This window comes from Protopterus annectens, chromosome 2.part1, assembly GCF_019279795.1.
Source record: "Protopterus annectens isolate FY-2018-M chromosome 2.part1, PAN1.0, whole genome shotgun sequence".
In the NCBI taxonomy this organism is placed as follows: Eukaryota; Metazoa; Chordata; order Ceratodontiformes; family Protopteridae; genus Protopterus; species Protopterus annectens.
Genome location: NC_056729.1, coordinates 79833824 through 79861248, shown reverse-complemented (window position 1 = coordinate 79861248; position 27425 = coordinate 79833824). Strand labels below are relative to the sequence as shown.

The 27425-nt window shown below is 37.6% G+C and overlaps 1 protein-coding gene across 1 annotated transcript in view; it reads right to left on the bottom strand.

Annotated features, from left to right (window-relative positions):
* FHIP1A (FHF complex subunit HOOK interacting protein 1A) overlaps positions 1-27425 on the bottom strand; it is a 990350-nt gene that overhangs the window by 63850 nt on the left and 899075 nt on the right. Inside the window, exon 12 of the mRNA XM_044062036.1 lies at positions 26703-26841. Within this exon, the coding sequence (XP_043917971.1) occupies positions 26703-26841 (139 nt within the window). The remainder of the gene's footprint in view (positions 1-26702; positions 26842-27425) is intronic.

The following is a 27425-nucleotide window of genomic DNA, read 5'->3' as shown; positions in this document are numbered from 1 at the left end:
ACAAACCCAGTAATGAGGGAATACAGCCCTCAAACATATTCAGTGAATTCAGTTCTTGCCATAGCTGTCAACATTAGCACAAAAACCTGGACAAAGCCAATAATAGGGTATTACAGTCCCAAAAATAAGGACAAATTTCAAATAGTCATAAACTTAAAAAATTGCTATAAAAGGTTGTGTTACTATATATTTATTGCTAGAATAAAAGTTGTTTTACTATGTATTTTCTGAAGAATATGAAGTCTGAAATTCAAATGCCTGTCAATTTTACTTCTGACAAAACAAAAACAATTTTCAGCAGAGGCCCAGGGAGAAATACTGTAGACACATGTCTTTGTAAAATGGCAGGACACCAGAGCAAATCCACACAAACACAGGGATAAGATGGAGACTCCACACAGAAGGCACCCCAGCCAAGAATCAAACCAGAAAACCTATAGCTGTGAGGCAACAATACTGCCATTGCACCATCAAATATGTAAGGAAGTAAACATTCAGAAACCTGAAGTCTGAAATTTAAATGCCTGTCAATTTGTTAATCAGGACAGTCTGACTTGGAACAAAAAAAACAATTCTCAGCAGAGGCCCAGGAAAAAATAATGCAGACATGTCTTTGTAACATGGGAGGACACAAAAGCAAACCCACACAAACACAGGGAGAAGATACAGACCCCCCCCACAAAGAAGGCACCCCAGCCAAGAACCAAACCCAAGAACCTACAGCTGTGAGGCATCAATGCTATGTTGCTACCACTGCACCATCAAATTTCAAGCATTGCAATATTTAAAAACCACAGATATGAGGAATAGATCAGATCAAATATGAGGCAAAAATCTGCAATTTTTTTACAAATGGTGGTGGGTAGGGAATTCAGGACTTTAACACCTGCATACAAGGTACAGGGTTCAAGCCTGAGGTATTCCCTACCACACCACCATGAGTAATCACCAGTACATCCCACCTGGGGCATTCACACACACACACACACACACACACACACACACACATTATATTACTCACCAACCCTCGGTTGCAAGACCCTTCTACATAACGTCCTTGAAGTGTGACCAACATAACGTGTACATCCTCCTGCTCGACCAACATAATGCTTGAATCCTCCCGCTCGAAAAGCATTTGAACTGGCCGGAAATACATGTGCGGTGAGCTCCATTCCGACTGGCTGCCCTGATGAGCTGACGTCATCGTGCAGTAAAGCGCGAAAAAAAAAACAAGTGAAAATTTAAAAAGCTACCCCCCTTCTAAATATGTTGTACTGAAATCAGTACAGTGCGTATGCCTCCCGACGTCCCTGATTGCAAGATGCAGGTATTTCTTCAGATCAACTACTGATGAGTTACAGATCAGGCATAGAGTTCCTCCATATATTTCCTTATTACAGCCTGGAAACTTTGGTTACGTTCAAGACATAACAAAAGAAAACTAGTGTAAACAAAAAATTAGGATCAAAGGGAAAGATTCCTGTACATTTTGAAAGACAAGACAGAATAAGGACATACCTGGCTTCTCTGAGAAGCAGGCAGAAGTGACTATGAAACAGCGTGAGCAGCCCAGATCATTTGTTGTTTGCACTGAGGATACAAAGTTGCACAAAAGTTGCAGATATTCATTCAAAGTGAATACGCCTCATTGTGAGAGAGCCAAATGTGCGTCCCATGAGGCATTTCCATATCAAGTGAGCAGAAGAATGTTCGTCTGACACCAGAATGTTTTGATAGGTTGTATGATGATGTGTTACTTGAAGCAGTTTCTAATGTCATAAACAGGTAGATAGGCCATAGACATTCCCAGTTAGTCAGAGCTTGGAAAACAGCCCAGAAAGCCTGCTGAAAAGTAACAAATGTATTTACTAATGTCAAAACATATTTCTACTGTAATAATAAAATGTTTTGGCTTTACAGATGACAAAAATTATGCTAAAGAATGCTTCATCTTAGAAGTAATAACATTTTCAAAAGTCACATCAAACTAAATTAGTGTTGAATTATAATGAGACAGTTAGGACATCATCCTGGGGCCTATAACTTCAGGGAGGGCCCGCAATGGTCCAATACAGCAAGGAATACCACTGATGCAGGTAAACTCAGCTACAAGGTACCTCTTCTTTTTTCCCCTTAGCTTTTTACATTCAATACAGCTAACCCATTGGTTAGACAATGTGCTAAATATAGCAAATATAAATTAACTGTATCTTTATAAGCCCTCCCCAATAAGCTCTGTAAAATGCCACAGGAAGTATATATGTATACTCAGGTAGTGGACTTTGTGTATTACTTTTCTTTGCTACCTTCTTGCCAATTTGATGTTTCAGACATTCTAAGGCTTCGTTTGGGGAGGACATGGCATTATAAAAACAAAAAATAAAATGTGAAATGCTTTAATCTATGGGGACTGGGTCAGAATGGAAATAAACAGTACCCAGTTAGGAATCATTAAGAGTTATACAATCAGACTGCAGCTTTGAGTTAATGACACTGTAAGCAGATGTAATGGGAGAATAATGTCAGGACTGGGAGTCTAGCATGGTTGCAGCAGGCAAAATGGAAGTTGTATCCAACCAGATGATACTATTGCACTAGCCAAGATAAACGTGTTTCTTCGGTCAGCACATCAGTAGATTTAAACAAAAATAAAACCAAATACTGACACAAGAGCGAAAATAAAAAACTAAGAACATGCACAAAGGACCTAAATCCAAAAGAATCAGCATAGTTTCTTTTAATATCCACTTTCGTTACACTTCATCAGAATAATGTTGTTGTGTCTTTCGGCTTTTCCCGGTTAGGGGTCACCACAGCGGAACTCCGGTCCGCTAATGACTGGCAGTAGATTTTTACGTGCTGACTTGCCAGGCCTGATGCACAACCTTCAACGAAGGAATGCCCATTCATGCATGAAGCCACACAGAAGATGCTCTAACTGAGAATCGAACGGGACAACGTCTTACTGTGAGGCGACAACCCTACCGCAGCACTACAAAAGTAAAAACCACATCTTATGTACACTGTGACTTGGGAAAAAAAACAATACCATACAACCAATTAGTCAATTAAGAACCAGCTGACTAATTATTAACTGTTTTATTGCCATGTACTTTCTTATCTTTTAAATAACATTTGATATATATGTGTTTGTTTAAACCAGGTAGAGAATCTGCTTTTAAATTTATTTGCCATTCAACCTATTTTTTCTCTACCTGGTTCCTGTAGTCCCTACCTCTCTTGTCAATCTTGACATAATCTAAAACAAAAAAATTAAATTTCTTATACTTCTTACAAGAGACAGAATGTTTGAACAAAGCATTGCTACCATCATGACTTTTAATAGCATAAAGGTGTTCTTTTACCCTGTCTCTAAGACATGTTGTCATACCCATGTAAAAACACTCACATCCTGAACACAAACCAATATATACAATTTTATATATTTATATATATATATATATATATATATATATATATATATATATATATATATGGTAGAACCACAGTGCAATCTACCTGGGACTTTTAATGAGTAGTTTATATGTAAAAGATTTATATAAAGGCCTTGGTTGATGAATCTACACACTGAGCAACTATTACATTTGTACATCCCCCATTGTTTATTACTTAATGGTAAAGATACTTTAGTACTGTTTTTCTCTAAAAAATGTTTAAAAGTAACTTTTCTTTTGTGTACAAATAAAGGTTCTTCTTCCCATATGTCAAATATATCTTTATCAGTAATAATCTTCCAATAGTTTTTTATTATATTCCTAATACTAGATGTTATCTACTGACATATCAAGTACACAATGAGGAATATTTTATATTGCTACCTTGAACACCAAATTCCTCATTATCTTTATATTTGTTACTAGAAAAAACTTTCAATAAAATTGGTTTAAAAGAAACATATCTTTTCTCACAAACTTATTGTGCTGTTTTCTTTAGAAAACCTACACTGTATCCTCTATTAACAAAAAGGGTTGTTATAAAATTCACTTCTTGTTCAAAAATCTCATTATTAATCATTTGTGAGGCTCTAATGAACTGTCCTCTTGGTATGTTTCTTTTCATATAGTGGGGGTGATTGCTACAAAAATGTACATAGCTGTTAGAAAAAGTATTTTTTCTATGCATCATACTTTCAAATGTATACTCAAAAGGATTCCACCTTAAATGCACATTCAGAAAAAAAAATCATGTCCTGATTCACCCATAGTAAATTTAAAAGAAAAGAAACATTGTTTAAATGTTCAAAGAAAACTGTCACCTTTAGCTTCATCTATGAAAATCATGTCGTCCACATATCTCTTGTAGAAGACAATATCCAGGTAAAACTTTATGGTGGGTAATATTTCTCTCTCCCACCACCTCAGAACTAAATTGGCATAAGCAGGGGCAACAGTTGCCCCCATAGCCACTCCTCTTTTCTGTTGGTAATAATTATTATTAAAAAAGAAGAAACTATTCTCAAGCAAAGGTTCCAACAAAATACAAAATAATTGAATGGAAGCTGATTCATATTTAGTATATTTAATCAAATAGCTTATAACATAATCAATCTGTCTTGTTCTAGGATGGACGTAAATAAGGAAACAACATTTACTGTAATCTACATCAGCAGAAGACTTCTTTTTCAGGTTTTGTTTTTCAACAATACATTAAATAATGTATGCTTAGATACAAGCACTTTTCTTTGTAGGTGTTCTTCAACTTCTCAACCATCAGGCATAAAGTAAAATAAGGCAAACAAGTGGGAGGGGGAGAGAATGGTTTAAAGGCACAAATTATTTTTAAATATACTGTAATTCAGTTACAGAGCTAATTTTGCTTCAAAGAGCATTTTTTAGTTGTTTATCATGAGGATGCAAAGTTGCCCAGAACTTTGAGGCATTCATTCAAGATGAATATGTCTCACTGTAACTGACACCCAAATGTGTACCCCTGGGGCATTACTAACTGCCTCTAATCACCAATTTTATGAGGGTCAGCAAAAATGTGTCAGAAAAAGCAATGATATTCTGAAAAATCATGGCAGATAAGAGTTATACTTTTTAGTTTATGTTCTCCACTTTATAAAGAAAAAAAATATTATGAAATATATAGAAATATTACACAACTTAAAGGCATGTTGTATCTGTTTAATCATAAGTATGAAGACAAACAATTATTTCGAAAGTTGGGGGATCTTGCTTAATTGCTGGTCCAGAATACCATTTGATATCATTATGGAAGGTTTAATATTCTCTGTACTGTTTTGCATTGGAGTTGCACTGAGTCCTGGGGACTCTGCGGTAAAAGAAGTGATTATAGTGGTGCTTTTTTTTTTTTTTTTTGTTAAACAGGTAAAATAACAGACCATTCCATCACTTCCATTTGTAATGGGCTACTGCCCTCCTAAAAAAATAATAGCAGTTTGGGGGGTGAGGGATGCGGCAGTCCCCCTCTCACAAACAGAATTAACCAAAAAAGAAAAAAAAATGGCAGAATTTGTCAAAATGATATAGCAACAATGGTTATGAAACTATGTCACTGCCAAAATATTCTGGCACCTAAGAAAATGTACTGGCAAAGTCCTGTATTTTAAGTTAATTCCAGAGACATCAGATCCAAAACTGGATGGACAGGTGATTGCGTAGGAGCACCTTCCTCCAACAAATTGTAAAATCTCTTCTACACATCAGAAACACTTCTACATTTCCATTCAAAATGCTGCATCATTTTTGTGACTGTTTCCCCAAAGGAGATTTCCTCAATAGGAGAGTCAGGTTAATAGGGTCTATATTAAATTATTGAACAGCACGAATGTCAAACGGCCGAAATATCGAAAATGCCGTTCACATTACTTGGTTTTGTGGGGGGCTGTGCCCCCCACAACCCCCGCTAATTATATATACCAGCTCCGAGATCACACTACAGTGAGGAAAGGACAAAATTCTCAATCTTCACTGCACACCAATCCCACAAACCAGAACTCAATGAACGGCACTTTCGATAATCCGGCCATTCAACAATTGCGCCATTTGATAATTTAATATAGACCCGGATAACACGCCTTCATCATCTGAAGCCATTTGGTATGGAGAGTGGATCTGCAAAGAATATAACGAAGAATGTTCTTTGGACTTGGACTCTCTTTTTCTCAGCAGAGGATTCCTGATGTCTCTTCTGAAAAGGGGCAGCCAAGAGAGATGAGTAGAAAGAAAGGAAGAAGACTTGAGAGACAACATGGCCTTGTAGAGGTCCTGTGAAAATTCCATCCATTCCTTTTCTTGAGACATCTAAGAAGAAGAAACATTAACAGTCTTTTGCTTCTTCTTCCAGAGATGACACCCCCTTTAACAAAATAAAGCAGATCTAACTCCTAGCATCCTTCAATCAGATATCTAGCCACTTTGTCCCTAACCAGGATTTTTGGTATGCCCTCCGGACCAGAAATAAGGACCCTCAGTTCCCCCCTCTCAACTCTACTGGCATGATCAGTTATATTGGATTTGTAAAAATCAGATGTCATACCAGCTTCTGGCAGAGTACTGCAGGAGCCTGAGAACTGACCGAAAGTACTGTGGATTCTTGTAATACTTCAATGATTATGTCCAAGGCCAGCTGGACAGATAATGGTTCAAACCTATGCCTCTTGAATTTCTTAATTAAAGTGAGTTGTATGTCAAATGCAGAGGGTTCCACCATTTTGGATTTGACAAGGCACTTCAGGTGTTGGGTCTCTAAACAGGTGTTTAGGGAGGAAACATACTCAAGTAGGATATTCAGAATAAATAAGTGACAAATCTGACAATTCTTATATTTGAATTCAGCCCCAAAATCACTGGGAGTGGATGTCTTTATAAGGAACCTGCCTACCACAGACATACTTCCCTCTTTTAGCAGACATCTAACACACTTAAACACCAAAGTACAAGAAAAAAAATAAGCAAAGGCAGATGTAATACCAATGACTACACAGAGGGATGGGTATAAATCCTGCAGTCGGATTGGTAGCGAGATAATATGAGGATCTTACCCTCATATATGCACTAATGTACCGTTATGCCCATGGGCTTAGGTCATACATCTGATGTATGATCATATGGAAGGGTTTTTGCATTGGTACCCCTACCTGATGTAAAATTACCTTAGTGTGACAATCCAATAATATTGGAATACAGGAACAGTGATCTAAGGAAGAACATTATTGTGTTCTGAGTGAAATTTACAAAGATTTATTTGTATATTTGCAGTTAGTAGTTTTTTTTTCTTTCTTTCCTTCTTCTTGACTGCTTTTACTTAGACAGGAACTGTCTGTAGGTGCAAACAATTACTCTTGAGAGCTCTGAGCACTCTTTGCTGAGAGAAATGGAAGAGGTACAATGTAATTAACACTTAATGGCATGGTCACAAGTAGTTCAGTGAAAAATAAATGCTCATAACTGCTGTAAATCAATGAGTTATACAAACAGTTGTCTCCCCAGCAGCCTTAATACTTAAATGCATTTAATGCAATAGTGTACAATTTAGTTTATTTAAAGGTAACCAGGACATTTTTTTCTAAGGGCCAAAAATTAATGTTTGATGAAATCATGAAAGCTGTTTTCACATCTGGAAGGGGAATACAGCTAAAGAATGAATAGCAATCAGTGTAAGTGGGGATGCAAGCTGTAACACACATTTTAGCTTGGGTAACTTTTAATTTTAGATTAGGTAATGCATCGGGATAAGTTTTTGATTTGGGGTAACTGCTTCTATCTGGAGGGGTAAACTGCATGTTTGTTCTAAATTAAAAGGGGATAAGGGTTCTGAAAATGTATTTAGTTTTTTGTTTGCGTGTTAGACTGACAAAGAACATGTTTTTCTTGCTGTTACAGTAGGTCTTTATCACTGATACACTAATGGCTCTGAATAAGTTTCCTTAATTTATTAGATAAAAAGACATTCTTTTTTGCAGAAGGAAACAACAGACCTAAAAAAAGATCCTATTCCATTTTTCAAAAACAATGCACAATCACATAAAACAGCTGCATGTATAACATTTTATATGCAGCAATGTAATTAGTATGGAGTACTATGTGCAGCAGTGTCATGTTTGCAATAACAAGTCTAATTACTGCCTTTTCAAATGGCTTGTACTGCCTTACAAAGTCAGTCATGCATTTCAGATGATGCATCCCTTACTTTTGGTAATATACAGGAATGCCACATGAGGCTAACTCACTTGCAGTATGACAGATGTTCTGAACGACTATGAACTAAATAAATTGCAGTTTAATGAAAGAATTATTTCAAAGTGTAACACTACAGTATAAATTCTGAAATAGAGAGGGATATCACCAGTTCTTCATTTACGACTGCTAACAGTAGCTCGACTCATGTGAATGAGCTACTGTCACACTATGCACTCCAAGACCCATGGAAAACATCTTACAGTAAAGATTCACTCACAAGGGCCTCTGCTGTTACTAGCCACAATCAATGTGCAGTCCCCTACATCCCAGCATATGCCAGATGACCTCATATTTACTGCCTCAATATCACTGTGGTTAGATTACAACATACAATTATTTCACAGAATGGTAGAAATTTAGCAATACAGTGTGGTAGCATTTAAAGTTTGAGCCAGATTGACTTGTAACATAGGTACTATAAAATATTTATGTATAACACACAGTAAGTGGAAACAGACCAACACTGATGAAACATACTACAGCTAATATGGCTGCAGCTGAAGCTAATTATTAATACATTATGTCTAATAAGACCAAGCCCTTCAGAGCTTTCAAGCCAATTGAGATAGGAATGCTGACACTTGAGGGGACATGGCTCATATTAAAAATTTATACTTATATATACTTCCTGGCATAATCAAAAACAAAAAGGGGGATGGAGTGAGGAGCAGCTATTGCAGCAGTGATTATTTGAACATCTACACTTATGGCAAGTTGACTTACATTACTGTATTATGTTTAGCATATCGATCACTGCTGCTGTAGCCTTAGCTAAACAAATTTATCAGCCTAGCTTACTGCATTTGGGAGGTGGAAGTGGAAGGGTCCGGGACTGCCTAGCGAATGGTCCTAGCAAAGTCTCATCTACAGCTAGAGAAGGAATGAAGCTTGACATTCTTTGCAGTTGCATATGTGTAGAAGCATTATATATATTTATCATCACTGTTACTGTTATCCAGCATTCCAGAATTTCTGCATAGTGCTATTGTTTATCACCACTGTTAATAAAGACAGTATTTGAATATTAACATCTAATAAAGCATTATTAACTGAACTATAGTGTTTGCAGACTTTATAGGCCAAGTCTTTTTGTACTTTTTTAATAAAGTCTGAGGCAACCCACTTGGAATCTGTCTGTTTTAACATAAGTTAAATGTTTAAACACAAGAAGATCTGAAATATTTTGTTCTGTCAAGACAGTACTAGCTGTCTGTGGACATCCAAGCTATGCATTATCCTTTCTCCCTCATTTTTAGGTCCAGGAAAGAAAACACGGAGATGGATAACTTGGCTTGAACTAAACTAGGATACCCCTTTAGGCATAAGAGGAGAATTAGTTGTCAAAGAAACCCTGTCTCTGTGGAAAATGAGACAGGACTGGCTCACCATAAGTGCTTGCAGAGGTCAGAGCAATCATTAACAGTTTTCCATGTTAAGAACCTCAAGTCAGCCAGATGAGCTGGTTCAGATGGAGCAAATGTTAGTTTCTCCAGAACAAAGGTAAGATCCCAAGGAGAAGCCATAAGTTTTCTTGGACGTCTCTTATACAATACCCCTTTCAAAAATATTTTTACATGGAAATACTTTGAATGAGGAGCAGATCTGGATCATGGTCAATCAGCCCCCCGCCAGCCATTCCAGGGTCCCATTACTTGGCTATTTTTCCCCAGTTGCCATAAATACTGTCCAAACATGTCAGTGTGCATACTATTTTCTTTACTTCTGCAATAATTAGAGATATTTAGATTTAAAAGTTTAATTTCAAATGTTATAGTACAAACACAGACACCCAATTGCTAAACAAAACAATACAGTCTTGCAACGAAGAGACTTTGCATAAAAAGTAAACTTCTCTGGCCTTGAAACGCACATTCACTGAAACCCACATTCAAAGAAATTTCATCTGGCCAGTGGCAGACAAAGTTTACCTTTGGCCTGTTTTCAAACTAAAGGCCCCTTGCACACATTTTAGGACCATGCATAGAAGCATGTGCTCTTTGATTCACTTTTCTGATTGCATTAAATTATATTTCTTGTATAATACAGCACCACTTGTTAGAGTGTCTTTTAAATTTGCAGTTTTAAACACTTTTCCAGTAAGTAATGAAACAAAACATATGAACCAATAATGACAAAACTACCCAGTTCAGAGCATTTCAAACTAAGAGGCCACTTAAACTTTTGTCACTACAGTCCACCAATATCAGTTAATATACACAGTAAAAGTCATCTGAATGAACTCTACATTAAAGAGATCTGTAACTAATGAAGAGGCTGCTGCTGGCAAACAACTTTACATTTCAGTGTTTCAAGTATAAATTCAGTGCTTGCTGCCCTTGAATAAATTGCCAATGTTACATTATAAAAAAAATGGTAAGCTGGTACTATTGCAACAGGGAGTGGCTGGCAAACCAACAGCGGGCTTATAATTAACTGGCATCTAATCCAAAGGAGGAGATACTCAGGAGTGCAGCACTGCCACCCCCCCCTCCCATTAAAGTGCACCAAAATCCAGCTGCATTGTGTGGGGGGTAGAACCTGCAGTCTTCTGCACCAAAGGCAATTATGCTACCTGTTGTGCTACTAACAATACTTTTAAATTCTATACCACAAACACTGAAGATGGTCATTTTCTTAACAAAACAGCTGCACACTGAAAACAAAATTAGCATGAGCAACAACAAACTTCTCTTTCCTTGAAACTCACAATTCCTAGTGAATGCACTGAAACTCACAATTCCTTGAAAATGTACCCCTGATTGCAGTTTGGTTGTTGGTGTAGAGGATCACACACACACACACACACACACACACACACACACACACACACACACACACACACACGAGCGCACACTTTTTATCTCACATCTCACTCACACCCATCTCATCTCACTACTCCTTCTCTATCATGGGAGTGCTCCATGTTTAAAATACTGTGCGAAAGCAGCATTTTTGTGCATGCATCCTTAGTATGACTCACAGATACTGCTAAAGATGTGTGCACAGATGCAGTGTGTGTCCTTAAATAAAAAATTACAAGCAAAGTGCATCCTTAAAAAAATGTAATTTTTGTTTTTAGTTGTTTAAATTAAATATTGTGGGAGCACGACAACCAATGACCCCCCCACAAGTCATAGGACCCTAGACAACTGCCTAGATAACCTAGTCCTGCAACCAGCTCTGAAGAGGGGGATCCCATGGACAGACATACTGAAATGGCCAACAAATGAACTTTGACAGAGGAGTAAAACAGGCCATAGGAAAGTAACTCACACAAATATTGCAAAACCAGAGAACAACTAGCCCCAAATGAGTTCTGGTTATGTTGTTGGCACCAGCTAGAAAAAAAATTTCAATTTGCTAATATACGATTTTCTAGCATCAGGCTTTCTTGCCTCCATTAGTACCTGCTGCATGTCCTCAGTAAACAGGTATGCAAAGGGAATTAAGACCCTATCATCCAATCAGTTGAAACCCTCTGTTTTTGTGTGATTAGATCCACTCTGTGAGGAAGCTTGTGGTAATTACCCTTGGCCATTTCTAAAAGAAGGGAGAACCAGTGTTGCCTGGGCCAGAAGGGTCACCACAATGACCATGGTGAATTCCTTCTGAATTTTCAAAATTAATCTGGATATCAGTGGAAAGGGTGGAAAAGCATACAGGAACATTTCAATCCATGGGAATTAAAATGAATCTGTTTTCCAGGCCCATTTGAAAGGAGCCCAGGAGCAGAATTTGTTCAGTTGTCTTTTTTGAAAGAAGGTAAACAAATCTACTTTAAGGTGTTCCCCACAACTGGATCAATTCCTGAAAGAACCCTCATTCAGTTTCCAATCGTGAAGGTCTGTTCTTGTTCTGCTCAGCTTGTCTGCCACTATGTTTTGCTCTGATGGAATGCAAGATACCTACCTGGTTCCCCTGTTCAAAAACAATGTATTGGAGAGAAACGCTCACACTTTTTTAATACTTGCCTCCAATCCTTCACATATCCTCCTAACTGACCTTACTATTGTAACAAGGAATGCAAATGCATCCAAAATCCCACACTACTCTGTCAAATGTCTTCTCTCCATCAAGAATGACGAACAGCAACAGTATTTTCTTATAGTGTGCATCTCTCCACATCATCATTGTTCTATTATATAGTCAAATGTTTGCCACCCTTCACAAAATCACATTGATCCATATCTAACAATTTTGGCAAGATTTTTGCAATTCTTTTCCCTAATATAGACAAACACTTTATAAACAATGTTTAAAATCGAAATAGAACTATACGAGGCTGGGTCTGATGGAGCTTTCTTCAAGATACCAGTGTTTCTCCTCCTTTTGAAATACTATTGAACAAAATCTTCCAGATGTTATCACTTTCTTCATTTCAAACTTCTACAGGATTACCATCTAGTCCTGGAGACTCCCAATTAAATGTTGTACATTGCCATTTTTATTTCATCTCCTTATATCTTAACTGTTAGTTGTTGAGCCTCATTTTTTGGGTGTATATCATATGAGCGAATCGGTCAAATTGCGAACGCTCATATCAAATGTCTAGGAGACTTCAAACTTCCTATTGTGGGGGGGCTGTGCCTCCCACACCTCCCACTAAATATATATTCCAACTCTGAGATCACACTAGTGTGAGGAAAGGGCAAATATCCCATTCTTCACTGTACCGCGATCTCAGAAAAAGCACTTTGAAGTCCGGTACATTCTATATTATGAGCGTTCGCAATTTGTGCGATTCACTCATATGATACAGACCCTCATTTTTCTCTCATCTTGGCATAATTAAAACTTCCATAAATTTTTCCATTTGTGCACTTTCTTGGGTTCCACATTCCTCTACTTTACACAAATTTTTATAAAATTTCCAAAATATCTCTAATACATCTACAGGATCTTTGGTTATTTTTCTTGTCATAGGCTTTCTAAGCTTGGTGACAACCTTTTCTACTTTCTGTTGTTGTCTAAATCGATGTACTAGAAGTTTTTGTGGACTGGAGCTGTTAATGAAAAAAAAAAATAGCTGCTTAACAGTAGTATTTCTAAATTCATTCAAACTATCCAAATCTCCCATATTTTCTCTTTAGCTCTTTGCATTTGCACCTCTTCTTGTTCTGTAAGAGTCCCCTTATTCAGCAATAGTTTAAACTTTGTCAGCCCCTCTAAATAATTCCTATTTTGTAATAACTCCTGAATAACTTCCACTACCCATTCCTTAAATTCCTCTCTTTAACAGGAAGGTGGCAAAGCATTAGTGTCTCATTTTTATTTCATTCCCCATTTTTGTCTAATTTTTTTTTTTGCTGCATTATCTAAAATAGTTAGTGGATGTGTGTTAAGCTTTCAATTAAAAGCACATGTTCCTGTTTAACAATTTCTATCCAGTCTAGCCCAGTTATTGTATCTTGTGGAATAATATGTACACTAAGTTTCTGCTACTGAATTCACATCTTCCATACCAAATACTTTACGATATTACTTCAGAAATATATCCTTTTCTCTTATATTCTATCTTCTAGGTCTCCGATACATCCCATTACTGCCAGCTATAAGCAATATTCCCTGATGAAAGCTGATTATTTCTCCCAAATATTTATTGAGCTGCATAACAGCAATTTTTGATGGAACATAAATGCATACTGTTCCTGAGAAATGGTTTAAATCCACAGAAAGTACTCTGCAGTGCAAGGCTTCAGTGTTTAACATACATTTAGACCATCAGACAGGGACAAAGGGTGGAGGAATTTAAATCTATATTAGAAACAAGCATAAGTCTCCATTGGTTAAACAGGACGATGCCTTGGAATTTATCCATGTGCAAATCACCATAGCAAAATCACATACCATATCCTAGCAAGCTACAGGACCACTCTCTATGTCCCTAGAATCCCATACCATGTACCTAGACCTACAGAAGAAACTCACTATTAAACCAGATATCATATTCATGTGATACTTTATCTACCCCTCTATAGATTGGAAATATACACTGCCTCATACTTGCAGGCACAATGATTCCTGGACTTAATTATCAAAAATACCCATGATCAGATGCGTAGGCATACTAGAGGTTCACACATACTGAACCAGGTACTCAACAATATGCACCTCTCCCAATGTCACGTCCTCACTGGTGAGGCCAAACAACAAACTTTCTCCTTTGAAATAAAAATCAACTATGTAACCCCAGCAAATGCTGTAACAGTTATCAAAATTAAATGCCCCTCCCAACCCCCAGTAAATAACAAACTATGGGGAAATGTTCTCAGAGACTCTGTACAACCATGTAAATGGCTGTAATAGAAGTTGCTGTATGCATTAGAAGTAAGCCCAAAACAAACTCTAAAAACAAAACACACTGGTAGACTACTAACATTAAAAGGGTATACAACAAAAGAAAAAAGTAATGTCTCACATCAGGAAGACCAACTCTGTAATTAAGCCGAACAGGAAACTCAGAGGACTAATTAAGTCCAACAAGGCCATTTTGAGGTCTACATAGCCTTGTAGACTAAAGACAACCACAAGGCCTTCTACACCTTTGTCTGAAACTCTCAAAGTCATCACATAAAAGTGTGCTGAATTGGTAGTCACTGATGCCACCTTCACTGAGCACAGCCGCATAGCAGATTTGCTGGCTGACAGATTCAGCTTAAACTTCACCCTCCACTTTCCTCCATGACATACCTACTAGCATAACTCTCACAACTATTAACAGGGAGAAGGTCCTGACAGTGCTCATTAAGGCCAAAATACAGCCTCAAGGTCCCCAACAATATCCTGGGATGCCTGCTAAATAGTTGTAAACAAGATCTATCAGGACCACTTGAACCACTTTTTAACTATAGTCTCAAAACAGGCTTTGTACTACGAGAAATGAGGACTGGAATGGTTATCCCACTTCACAAGGGTGGACTATCAACTGACCCCTGAAACTACAATCCTATTAGTCTGACTAGTCTAATATGCAAAGCCATGAAATGAATGATCAATGATTAAAGACACAGGCAATCTTCAGACATGGAACCAATCCAGTTCGGCTTTGTCAAGGGAAGATAATGCCTACTAAACATGGTGGACATCTCTGAGAAGGTCACCAAGGCAATGGATAAGGGAAAAACAGTGCATACTGCCTACTTGGACCTGTCTACAGTGTTGGATAGAACACCCCTTTTGAGTATAGTTGAAAACTCACAGAGATGGGCATAAACCCCCTACATAACTAGGTGGATTGCCAGCTGGCTCACAGGAAGAACCCAGGAAGTCAGGATTGGAGATATCACTTCCTATAAAAAACTGAGTCACCAGTGGGATACCATTCCTATCTGGCATCTACTTATGAGAAGTAAAGGCTAATGTCAAGGACTATGGGCTGACCAAGTTTGCAGATGACTGAACTGGAAACTGTCTTACATTCACTCCGTAACAGAAATATCTTACAAGGGGGTCTAACACAGATAAATGACTGGTGCCAACATCACAGACTAAAACTCAATGCTGTATAATGTATTAAAGTGCCTTCTGGGAAGACCGCCACTCAGGCTAATTACTCCATCAATAAGACACCCACAAGAGTTGACCCAGTAGTCAGGGGTCTGATAACATATGCAGACAGTATTCTAGCCTTTGACCAACATGTAGCCAATGTAGTAAGAAAATAATTCTATGTCACCCAACTTATAAGTAAGGGCATGGCATCTAGGTCTAAGGAAGTCATAGTGCTACTTTAGATGGCCTTTATTGGACACATCATTGAGTATAATGTACCCTTTGGCATGTTCCTGACCAGACATATACAACAGATGGAATGCCCACAAAGTTCTTTACCAAGAGAATCCATGGTACAAACACACTGCCCCATACAGATTGGCTTAAAGCTCTCTCTCCATACTCTGTCTCAGAGGTTATTAAGAGGTGATCTATGCCTGTCATACAAGGCATCCTTGGACCCAGCTCTGATGGACCTTTTGCACATCCAGAAAACAAACAGCATCATACCACTAGATTCAAGGATTTAAATTTTACTTGTAACATAAATAAGGCATGTTAAATGAGACATACACATGTCTCAGAGGATCCCTATGCTGCAGAACAGGCTCCCCTTCTATGTGAAGCACATTTGAAACCTAACCCTATTTAAGTGTAACCTTGACTAACTGGTAGAAAATCTGAAATTTGCCTTGGGTCTAGCCCCCATGCCTTTTATAGACAGAGGCAGACAGTAACGCCCAAACTAACATACCCTCCCGCTTACCCTGTAGAAACTTCCTAACTAATGTATCTCCTCCTAATAAACCTCCACGATACACAGGGGCACAACTGGGTTGGATTGCACTGCTATGCTTATACAGGACCTAGTGGTTGTTAGCTTACTATGAACCTATGCAAAAGTAATTCTCCACCCTTGCAAATTGTGCCTTACAAATGTACCATTATTAACTTTTTTCCTGTTCTATCATTACTGCAGCCCCTCTAGCGATAGGTATTATTGCTTTTCTTTGTTCCTGATATTCTGTGGAACATCCATCCTGAAATCCTTTGTCAAATTCACATGCGCATTTCTTTCCAAAAATGTATCTCATGCAGCATTACTATTTGCACTCTGCATGATATGCTCATTTCTTTCCAAATGCATCTCCATCCGTATTTCTATTTACACTCTGCATTTCTTAATATAATTCAATACTTTTTCCTTTTTGTCTACAGTTGTAAGGCCATTTTCATTCCTTGATATTATGGACAGCATAGTCAATGTGATAAAAAGCTACTGTTCCAACTTATTATACGTGACAGTTTTTTGAATGTGCATTTCCAACTTTTGTCTTACATGCACATACTAATGTTTGGCAGGCTGATCTTTTATGCAGTTTTTTCTCATCTTGAAATGGAACATATGTCACATTTCTCAACTTTTTGCTTTAATGAAAACCCTCAAAAATGAATACATTTTCAAAACAACCTCATCTCCTATTAACTTAGAACAAAGCACAAAACTATGTACATTTTTAACACATGAAGTTTAATCGTCCAGATAGGAGCAACCACCCCAAATTGACAGCTGTACCCACAGGCATAACAATCTAAAATTAAGGTTACCCATGGTAAAGTGCATGTTACAGCTTGTTTTCCAATTTACATCAATTGCTCTTTTCTTTTATTTCTGTTCCCCTACCAGATATGAAAAACAGCTTTATGCTTTCAAAAACATTAACTTTTAACCATAAGAAAAAGGGCACTGGCTACCACTAAATAAAGCTAAATTATGCACTGTTCTATTAAATGCATTAAAGTAGTAAAACTGCTGGGAAGGCTACTATATCTTTTCCACTTCCTATAATTTAGACCTACTTTTCACTATACTGCTGATTATACCTTTAAATTTTGCATTTTCCCTCAACAAAAAAGAATGCTTAGAATTTTCAAGATGAATTTCCTACACCTGCAAACAGCTTGTCTCCTGCACAATAGTTAGCAATGAGAAAAAAGAAACTGCTAATAACTTGAAATTAATGCAGAAATCTTTGTAAATTTCACTCAGAATAGAATGTATGGAGTTCCCCTAGCTAACTGCCTTTAACTGTAAACGTGTTTCTTACAAAGAAGATTTGATAATGGTGTCACACCCGTTCACTGGCCCAACAATCAAGCAGCCTCAATCCTCACCACTAACACCAGTGAGGGGCGTCCACATAGGGGAGGATAACAAATACACAGTAATGTACACTTTCCCTTAAGAGCACATAGAGATCACAGTCAGTCTGGGGCTGGTTTCTACCTTTCTGTCCAGATACCCAGTAAGACCCCCCCCCACTGGCACAGCTACAGGGTCCAGATCTCAGCCTAGTGGGCAAGCTAAAACCTCCAGCACCCTCTCTGTCCAACCAGTGCTATGTGTCCCTGACCAAGTAACTGATACACATACTTTGAGATAAGAGTTATATACAACCACACAGACACTCCTGGGGAAGGCTGGCACGAGTTCTCCAGCTGTGCCCCTAATACCCAGACTATACGGTAGAAATAGTACCAGGTATATGGTAGAAATCACTGCCACCACCCACTAATATTTATCAGCTAACAAAAGGCCCTTAGGAAAGGGTGTCCAATTATTATTGTGCAATATTATTATCCAAATGGTAAGTGCAACTGGACAGTCAAGGCTTATTTGGAGTGGCTCTGTACAGTATCACTATATATATGCAATGTACTCCAGAGCTTAAATTATCTCTACACAAAACATCCACAGTTGAAAGGTTTAAAAATATTTAATAATAAAAACACAAGACAGTGTTTCTTACTACACAGTGATAGTCAAGAGTTCAGAGATCACAGAGAAATACTTAAAATAATGCAGTAGAAAAGTTCTGACATCACACAAAACCAAACTAATCTAATCTTCCTATTTCCTAGGTATATCTAAGAGAAACACTGAAGTCTAAAATCCTACTTACATCCAGACACAGGCAGAGTGGTGAGTTGGATGTTCTCAAAACAAAATGATAAATGTCCTCTGATTCTCTCTCTTTAATTTGATAACACAGTGCTGCTTCACATTACATCATTCTTAATTTTCTGGTTTTCCCAGGCTAACAGAAATTCAGAGGTTAATAGCCCTTTTGATATTTCAGCGGGTCAGGAAGCCAGAGCAATAAAAGAAATTATACATGTAAATTCTAGCCATTAACTCTGGGCTCAAAACAATAGGAAGGATTCCTTCATCCAGACATCTTGGCTCTGAGCCCTGAGATCAAAGACAGTCATAACATGCTTGACTTGTCAGCTTTCTTACAGCAGAGTGCACTATTGTTACATTTTTGCAGTTCCACATTTAACACCATATTCTTCCATTTAACAGAACAAGCCTGTGGCTTATATTAATATTTACGAATGACAGCATTATCTACAAAATTCTGTCTGGCTAGACTGGCAGCCTTCACATATCTTCACAAATGAAAAAAAAAATAGGTAATATCTTTGCAGACACAAGAAGTTTAGTATTTTTCATAGTTTCCATCAATTTGCCTTATTTTATAAGCCTATTTGCTTTCAAAAATATTGTTTATAGCTTAAGGACATTAATTTAGACATCCACCCTTGTAAAAAACTAGGGAAATCATCATGCCAGTTCTACATATAATATAATCAGCACTCTAAAATGCCAACCTCACCAGACCAGCATAAAACAACTAAAAACAGATACTTGTTAGTTAAACAACAGTCATTGAAAAGACCCCCATTTAAAATATCTCTGACTGCACACTATTCAAAACTGTTTTACAAGGTAACATGCAGTTCATATCATGAAATATTTTATACAAATATTAATAAGAACAAAACTTCTCTAGAGTTACTACTTTGTCCCTTTAGTGTCCTTCTAAATATTAATACATAATGTGATGTATATACTTTACACATGAGTTTAACAAAGTCAAAAAAAGCCATCCTTTCTCAGCCTCTTTTATTTGCAAAGTCATATTTTATTGACACTTTATAATCTCACATGTACTCACTAATCTCAGTGTTGTTGGTCTTCCAGCTCATTTAAATCTCCTGACACTTGGCTCTGGTTCAAGTACAAGGTAGTCATGATTCCTCTAGTTAATTATTGCGCTTTCTCTCTCTGTCAAGCATTTTCCTTTAAAACTTGGTAAAGTCTCTCCATGAGCTCTGTTGTCAAACAAATGAAAAGCAGAATCGCCTTCTTCTGGATACACTATTTTTTGTTTCCTCCTTAGCTTTTTTTGGCATCAAAAATGTGTTTGATCCAACAGGGAAAAATACTCTAAAAATAGCTGGATACAGCACCTTAAATCTCACACCTGCCTCTCATCATTCCCTGATTGCTGGGATAACTCTACTTCAGTTCTGCCTGGAATGGAGAATATTAATACCTTTCCCTCCTGATACAGTTTTGTCAAGATCAACACTCTTTTTTGGCATGATTCTATCTTGATTAATATAGGTTTTGACTGCTTTCTCATGGCCAGGTTTGAAGCATATACTCAGTGTCCCCTTTCAATTAACAAAATCCTCCTGTGGAACATCAGTCCAGTTGCTTCTTTGTGCTTTCATAAAATGAATATGGTCTGTTCCATTCAGCTTCTTTGGTACAGCAGAAAATCTCACTTTTTCTGTATGTACTGTCTTCTAACTCTATTTTTTGCAAAAAAATCTTCTTGAGAAGCCTCATGCTCAACCAACCTTTTATTCATTTCAGCATCTTAAAGCTTCTTCAGTTTTTGCAGCCTTTTATTATTTGAGTTGATAAAGTCTTTCAATGTTTCATTTATTTTAATCACTTCTGAGTACATCTGATTTATTTTTTCCTCTAAATTACTGCTTTACACTGACTAGATGCAGGATTGTTCTCAGCCAGTGTATACTCTTCACCTTTACTGGTTGATTTTCTTTCAGGTTCTCCAAATTTCTTTTTTTTTTTGGAATCCAGGCAGTATACTTACCAGCCAGTAGCTGAATTTTACCCATATAACAGCTTCAATGACACTACTTTTTGTTTATTTCGATTTTCATGTTAAGAGAGCTGAAATTAAACTGTTAATCAGTGTGCAGCATTTTTTGGAAGTCATATGCATTTGCTTGTATTTGTAGTCTCCACCAGTGTAGTTCCTGTTTTACAAAGTCCAAGACTGGAACCCAAAAATACAGAAAATGCAAATGCTGGGCGCAGTGTTTTTTCATAAACCACTGAATCTTTCTCATGTGTAACCTGACAAGAGAAATCATGTGAATCACAAATGTCATGAACCCCAGAATCCTGTCTAAAGTCTGAGACTTAGTTGAGACCCTCAAGAGGGTTTTCAGATAAAAATCCACCTTCTCTGGTGTAAAAAAGCCTTTTGCTTCACGGTGTCTGTAAGACATCCCAGAAAGGCAATCCCACGTGATGGGGTCAAAGAGGATTTCTGAACATTTACTTGGAACTCCACACAGGTCAGATGAGATGAAAAACATAGTAATGAGTTGTGATATCTGGGAAAAAGCTCTACAAAGATTAGTAAGTTGTCTAAATAAAGACGTGAATGTCATTTAGTCTGTAACAAACTATGACTGGAACTGTAAACACTGTAAACAATTTAACTCAGATGGTAATGCAGAGAACTGAAAATGTGACAAAGACATGTCTTGAAGCCTTTGGCTATGGGAATGTGATGGTACACCTCTTTCAGATCTAATATTACCACAAAGCTTCCCTGGGGAATGACATGCAACAGACTCCAAAGGATTAACATCTTTTGGAATTTTTGCATATAGATTTATGAAGGAAAGATCTACAATTGCACTCCAAGAAGACTTTCTTTGGTAACAGAAACATTCTAGAAAAGAAGCATTTTTTCATTTGATTTAATGGCACTGGTTCTATGACTCCTAAGGTGAGCAAGTGCTTTACAACGTAAGGAAAAATATACTTTGAGGGTGGGGAGGAACTACCCCGAAATGGGGAATTTGTATCCAGTGCCCACAGTACCCCTGCTAAACCACCTTTAACACCAACAAGTCTGTCACATTCTGTTTCTGAAGGGGAATGTACAAAGTCAGTTGCTGGGACAAATTTTGAGATACATGGGTAGGAGGGGAGGGTGTGAGGAGAAATGCTGATACAGTTACTGATGTTGTAGACTGCCTGTTTAAGAAAATGACCCTTTCTTTCTTGTTGTCCTCCATCCTGCCACCTCTTTTATTTTTTGTTTGGTTTGAAATCGCAGGGCTTGTTTTTTTGTTTCTTAGAAAATGAAAGAGTATCTTGGAGATTTGTAAGTGAGACCTGAAAAATCTGGAAACTTCCTGAATTAATTTCTCTTTCTCATCATTGGGGACATAAGAAGCAGACGAGCCAATTAAAATCTTCTTATATAAAGCTGCATTCAAAATGTCAGACTTTACCTCATCAAAAGACTTTTGATTATGTACTCAGGCATAACTCCTCATAACTGTAGCCAAAGCAGTATGCCTCAACACAGTACCTGCACAGTCATGGTTAAGGCACTGCAAAACCTTCCATAAATAATACCTCAAATTACTGGTACAACAAGAACTCCATACACATTACATCCATCACTGTGGTCAAATAAATTAACAAATACATAAATAATGGCCATTGTGTTGCATTTCAGCTCTTTGCTGTCAAATGTATAGAATGCAACCCACTATTACCCCCACATAGGAGTGTATATATATATATATATATATATATATATATATATATATACACACACACACACACACACACACACACACACACACACACACACACACACACACACACACACACACACACACACACACACAAATATGACCTCTAATTACAGCCACTTTATTTACTCTGTACACTTTAAATGTCTGACTTTGATTAAATAATGACCTAGGAGTAGCACACAGACACACAGATGTACCCATCAATTACAGCTACTTTATTAACTTCATGTACTGTAGATGTCTAATTGTGATCAAATGAATGAAATAAATTAATGACAACACTAATGCATTTCAGTTCCTTGCTGTTAAATGCATAAAGTACAACCCATCGCAACCCCCCCACACAGATAACATCACCAGTTACAGCCTCTTCATTTCTTTTGTAAACTTCAGATTCCCGAATGTGAATGAATGAGTGAATGAATAAGTAAATAAGTAACGGTAAAGTATTGAAGTTTGTTGATGTCAGATGTATAAAGTGCAACATACTCCACCTCACCCAAAACACACACAGACACAAGTGCTCGCTCGCACACACCACACACAGTATTAACTCTATAACAATACAGTTGTACTGTAGGATGGCTGGCAGTGGCATCATTAAACAGGGTAGATATTTAATAAAAAAATACTTCATATAAACAACAAGTTTGTAGCTTACTCCCCACTTATCCTTTCATGTTTATTTCAACTGCTTCTCAGGCCATCTCAGTCATCAAGTATCTGAGGAACCTGAGCTAATGAGACATGGTTGCTCACTGCTTCCTCTATCAGCCCAGTCAGCTGCCATTTAAGTCCCGTCTCTCTCTCTCTCAAAATGAGAGAAAGATCTGTGGTAAGACATAATTGCCTTATACTCTACTGGGGCTTACATCACAAGTCTGGGCTATTTTGATAACAGATCAACATTTTAATGTATGGCCCAATCAAGTAAACATTTATAGACTTTGTACTAAACATTCCTGGAGTTCTGAATCACCAAACCGGATAAAACAAGCAATTTTATCTAAAGGGGCTGCAGCCCAGCAGCCTTGTAACACAAGTCTCCCCAACCAACCTTGATTAACCACTGTGCACTGTATTAACATCATTAGTGACGCACAGAATTGAGAAGGGAATGAAAAAAATTCAAATTGTGACACAGGTAAAACATTTCTAATCAAGAAAATACAAACAACCCACTTCTTTAAATCACTGCACTTGCATTTTAAACTGACAGCTAAGCAAGGCAGATTTGCAGTTATTAGCTATATGGGGATTCCCAGTGAACCTGAATTTTATAATAATACATGTATAGTTATCATCTGTCATCATTATTAATTATCTCACCCAAGCCTAAGCAATAATCATGTCAGCACCTTTCACAAAGTTATGACATTCTAGTAAGGCTCTATTTGTTTGGTTACTAAGAAAAAAAAAAACAGCTTCAGGTTTCAGGTTGTTTAGGCAGCAGTAGCGAACTTACTGCTACTGAGACTGAATCAGTCTCATGGACATCAGGATTCATGTCTTCCAGAAATTCTCTCATATCAGCTTCCTACAAGTCATGCTAACTGGAAATGAGAGTCTTCTTTCCACAGGTCCATCCACTCTCTAAACAAGTGATGAGAAATCAAACAGTGATGGTATGGGGCTGTGCAAAGCCATCTGTTTAAAATGGGTTATGCTAAGGGAAATCAGAAAAAAAAGAAACGGGATTAGAATGAATTGTCAGATGACGGTGATTTCAGTGCAGTGGGATTTGTTTACTAGTTGGGAGACTCCATTGTCTGTTAGAGTGCTAAGCAGAGCTTGTCTAAAATGGTGAATAAAGCTGATGTGTACATCCCCTAGAAGGAGCAAGTTGGTTGACTGCTTAAAGTGTGAATGGCAGCTATTGAGAGGGGGGAATGGATAGTTTATAAAGGCAGTCTAAATGTTGGTAATATAGTGTGTACAGAGTGAATCAGAACCCAATTAGGGATGAATTTATCTGTCTTGGAAGATATATTTATTACCATGACTTTCTAGAGAGATTTAAGCAATAGCAGGCAGCCACCTATAGTGTGAAATCAGGGAAGAAGAATTCCAGGGATTCTCTGAGTTAATGTATTCACCAAGTTTCAAGATCGCAACAAAGTCCAGATTATGTAGGATTTGTACATGGATTGTGTTAGTTATTGCTGTAGTCTGCAAGCGAAGTAATGTTTAAGGCCTACATTGGAAGAAGATAACATTCTCTAAAATGAAAGAGAAAAATATTCTCTTGCCACACTTGCCCAAAGCTTTGGAATCCCTCTTTGGCATGTATGTCTCAACTCTATGAACAAAAGAGTCTGCTTATGATAACACAGCAAAATGGATCATTAAACTAGGGGCAAACACAGAACTTTTGACGTTTTGAGAGTTATAAGGCCCTTACTATATAGCTTTCAAGCATCAAAAATAGCATCATTAAGGACAAGCTCAAACACCTGGATAAAATATGGCTCCTTTTCCTTCTTCACTGGGTACAGATCACACCTTTTGGAGGAGACTGAAGAAATTTTGTTGGCCAGTGCACAGACGACTTCATAAGCTGAAGGACTCGCTCAAAAAACATGGTTATTGAGAAGACAACTAGTGGCTCAATATTCCAGTCTGTTTCAAAGAAAAGAGCCTCAGTCTTGTCCGACTCAAATATCCAGAAGGATGTAGAGCAGAAAGGCAGCAATCTTCTGATGTTAACCTCCTGTACTATAGGATAATATACTATTATTTCATATAGCACATAAGAGCAGGAGAGCAGGTACATGTTTGGATGGAAGTGAGGTACCTCCAGTGGGGGAAATACCTGCTAAAGGTGATACAAGCTAACAACAGGTCTGCACAGGTGTATTTCTATTTTTAAATCACACTTTCCTTTACATTTTTCAGAAATCATAACATTCAGAGAGCAACAAATTCAAATCCAAAAGTACAAGCATGACTAAAAACACAGATGATGTACAAAAAGCCTGTAAGAGCTTGCTTAACGCTCAACCTGTGAGTCTTCAAGTCAAGAGATGACAAAGTAAACCTCTTAGCACAAGATTAGCCTCTGAACCAAGAACTGGGAACCCAAGGACCCAAAGTCGTCCAGATGGCTATACACTCATCTGCAGGGCAAATCGTATCGAGTTGCTACAAAAATCATTCAGGGAGCAAGTAATCTATAAACCCTTCACCCTACAGTTGACATATCTACATCAGAACACAAGGTTTCCATTTAGAATTGAGAGTTGCCATCTTTTCAAATATCCAAAGTGGGACATTTTTTTCATGACAGTAAAAGGTTAAACCATACTCCCAACTACTGCAAAGGAATGGACTTCACCTTTTTTGCCAGAATAAAAACTCAGTCTTTGTAGAATATGAGTGATTTCTGTTTCACATAATAATATGGTGTTTCGGATACAAAACAGGTCTTTTATGCAAATTCACCTGGAATATATTTTGCATTCTAAAACTTAAGGACATTTTTCTTTTTCAAGTTTATTTTGAAGAAAACAATTGCCTGAATAAAGACTGCCCTAGGTAAAGATGGAGAAGTACTAACCCTATTGAAAACTGACCCAGACTTGACTTTTTGAGAGTGTGGTGGGGTGTTGGACATGGAGCTTTTGACAAACACAGCATGGCATTATGAGGGGAGTGGATATTCTACACAAGAAGCTAAATCGAGGGGAAGGAGAGGCAAAAACATGCTGCAATAATCATCTTTGTTTATGGTAAAATTCCTGAGAACAGAGGATTATCTAATGGAAAGTGTGACGGGGAAAAAAAAGTTTACAAACAATTAAAAGTCTAGATGACTAAAAAAAAACAAGAAATGTCAGCCTTGAGAATCCATGAATGATGTACTTTGCACATACATTTTTCACATGCTCCACAGTGTTTTTTTTTAATGAACATAAGTGTTTTTTTGTCAGGCATGCTTAAAATAACTTTTCTGGCAATGGCAAGAGACATAGGCATCTGTAACATTATAAGCAATGCTAAAAATATGGTAAGTAGTAGCAAAATTACTGGCTTGCTGTAATGACATTTCCCTGTCCCTCCAGGGTTCAACTGTCTACAGTGAAAGTCCAGGTTAATCTTGGGCTGGTTTCCCTAGCTCAAACTTTAAAACAGGGTAATTAACAAAGCTATTGAAATATACACAATAATTTATTTTAAGCAAACTTCACCCTCTGGGGCTGTCAGCTTTCCCAGAATGTGGTTTAAAATGGCTCACTGTACAAACTTGAATCATATGCATACCTTTGGTTTGAGACTTTGCAGCACCAGCACACTTGTCCACTCTGGAAAGAAGGTACTGTTGGGCTTGCTTGAGGAGTTCTACGAAGTTATCCACACTGGAGGAAATTTGATCTATTTTATTCTTTACAGATGCCAGAACCTAAACAGCAAATATCATCAGTCAGTAACTTGATATAAACTTTCTGCTTTAGCTACCTTCCAAGAAGAACAACAGAGTTGACAATTATGCAACAGTGCCATCTACGTTTAATAAACAGGATCTACTACATTACAAGGCCATACTAACATTAACTTTCAGTAGCACCCACGTCAAAGGGTAAATAAAAAAGAAAAAAACAACACTTACAAATATGTAATGGCTTTGAACAACACCTCCCACCACTACCACTGGTACCTTAAGGTGACTAAAAAGGTCCATGGACCAGTCCACATAACAGGTTAACAAATGATAAAAACAAACAGGTTATACCAAAAATAAACCTGTTGGCACAGTGGTAATGTAGATAGTGTTACTGTCTCTCAATGCTTGGTTCTCCAGTTTAATTCTCGGCTGGGGAGCAGTCGGTGAAGAAAACGTATCCTCCCTGCAACAATGTGAGATTTTACCAGGTGGTCTACAGTCCTCCCACATCCGAAACATCTTCTGGAGGTAAACTGACAATCCTCTAAACTGCCAGCAGGGGTGCATGCACTCATGTTGGAGTGGGAGTGTGCGCTTATTCT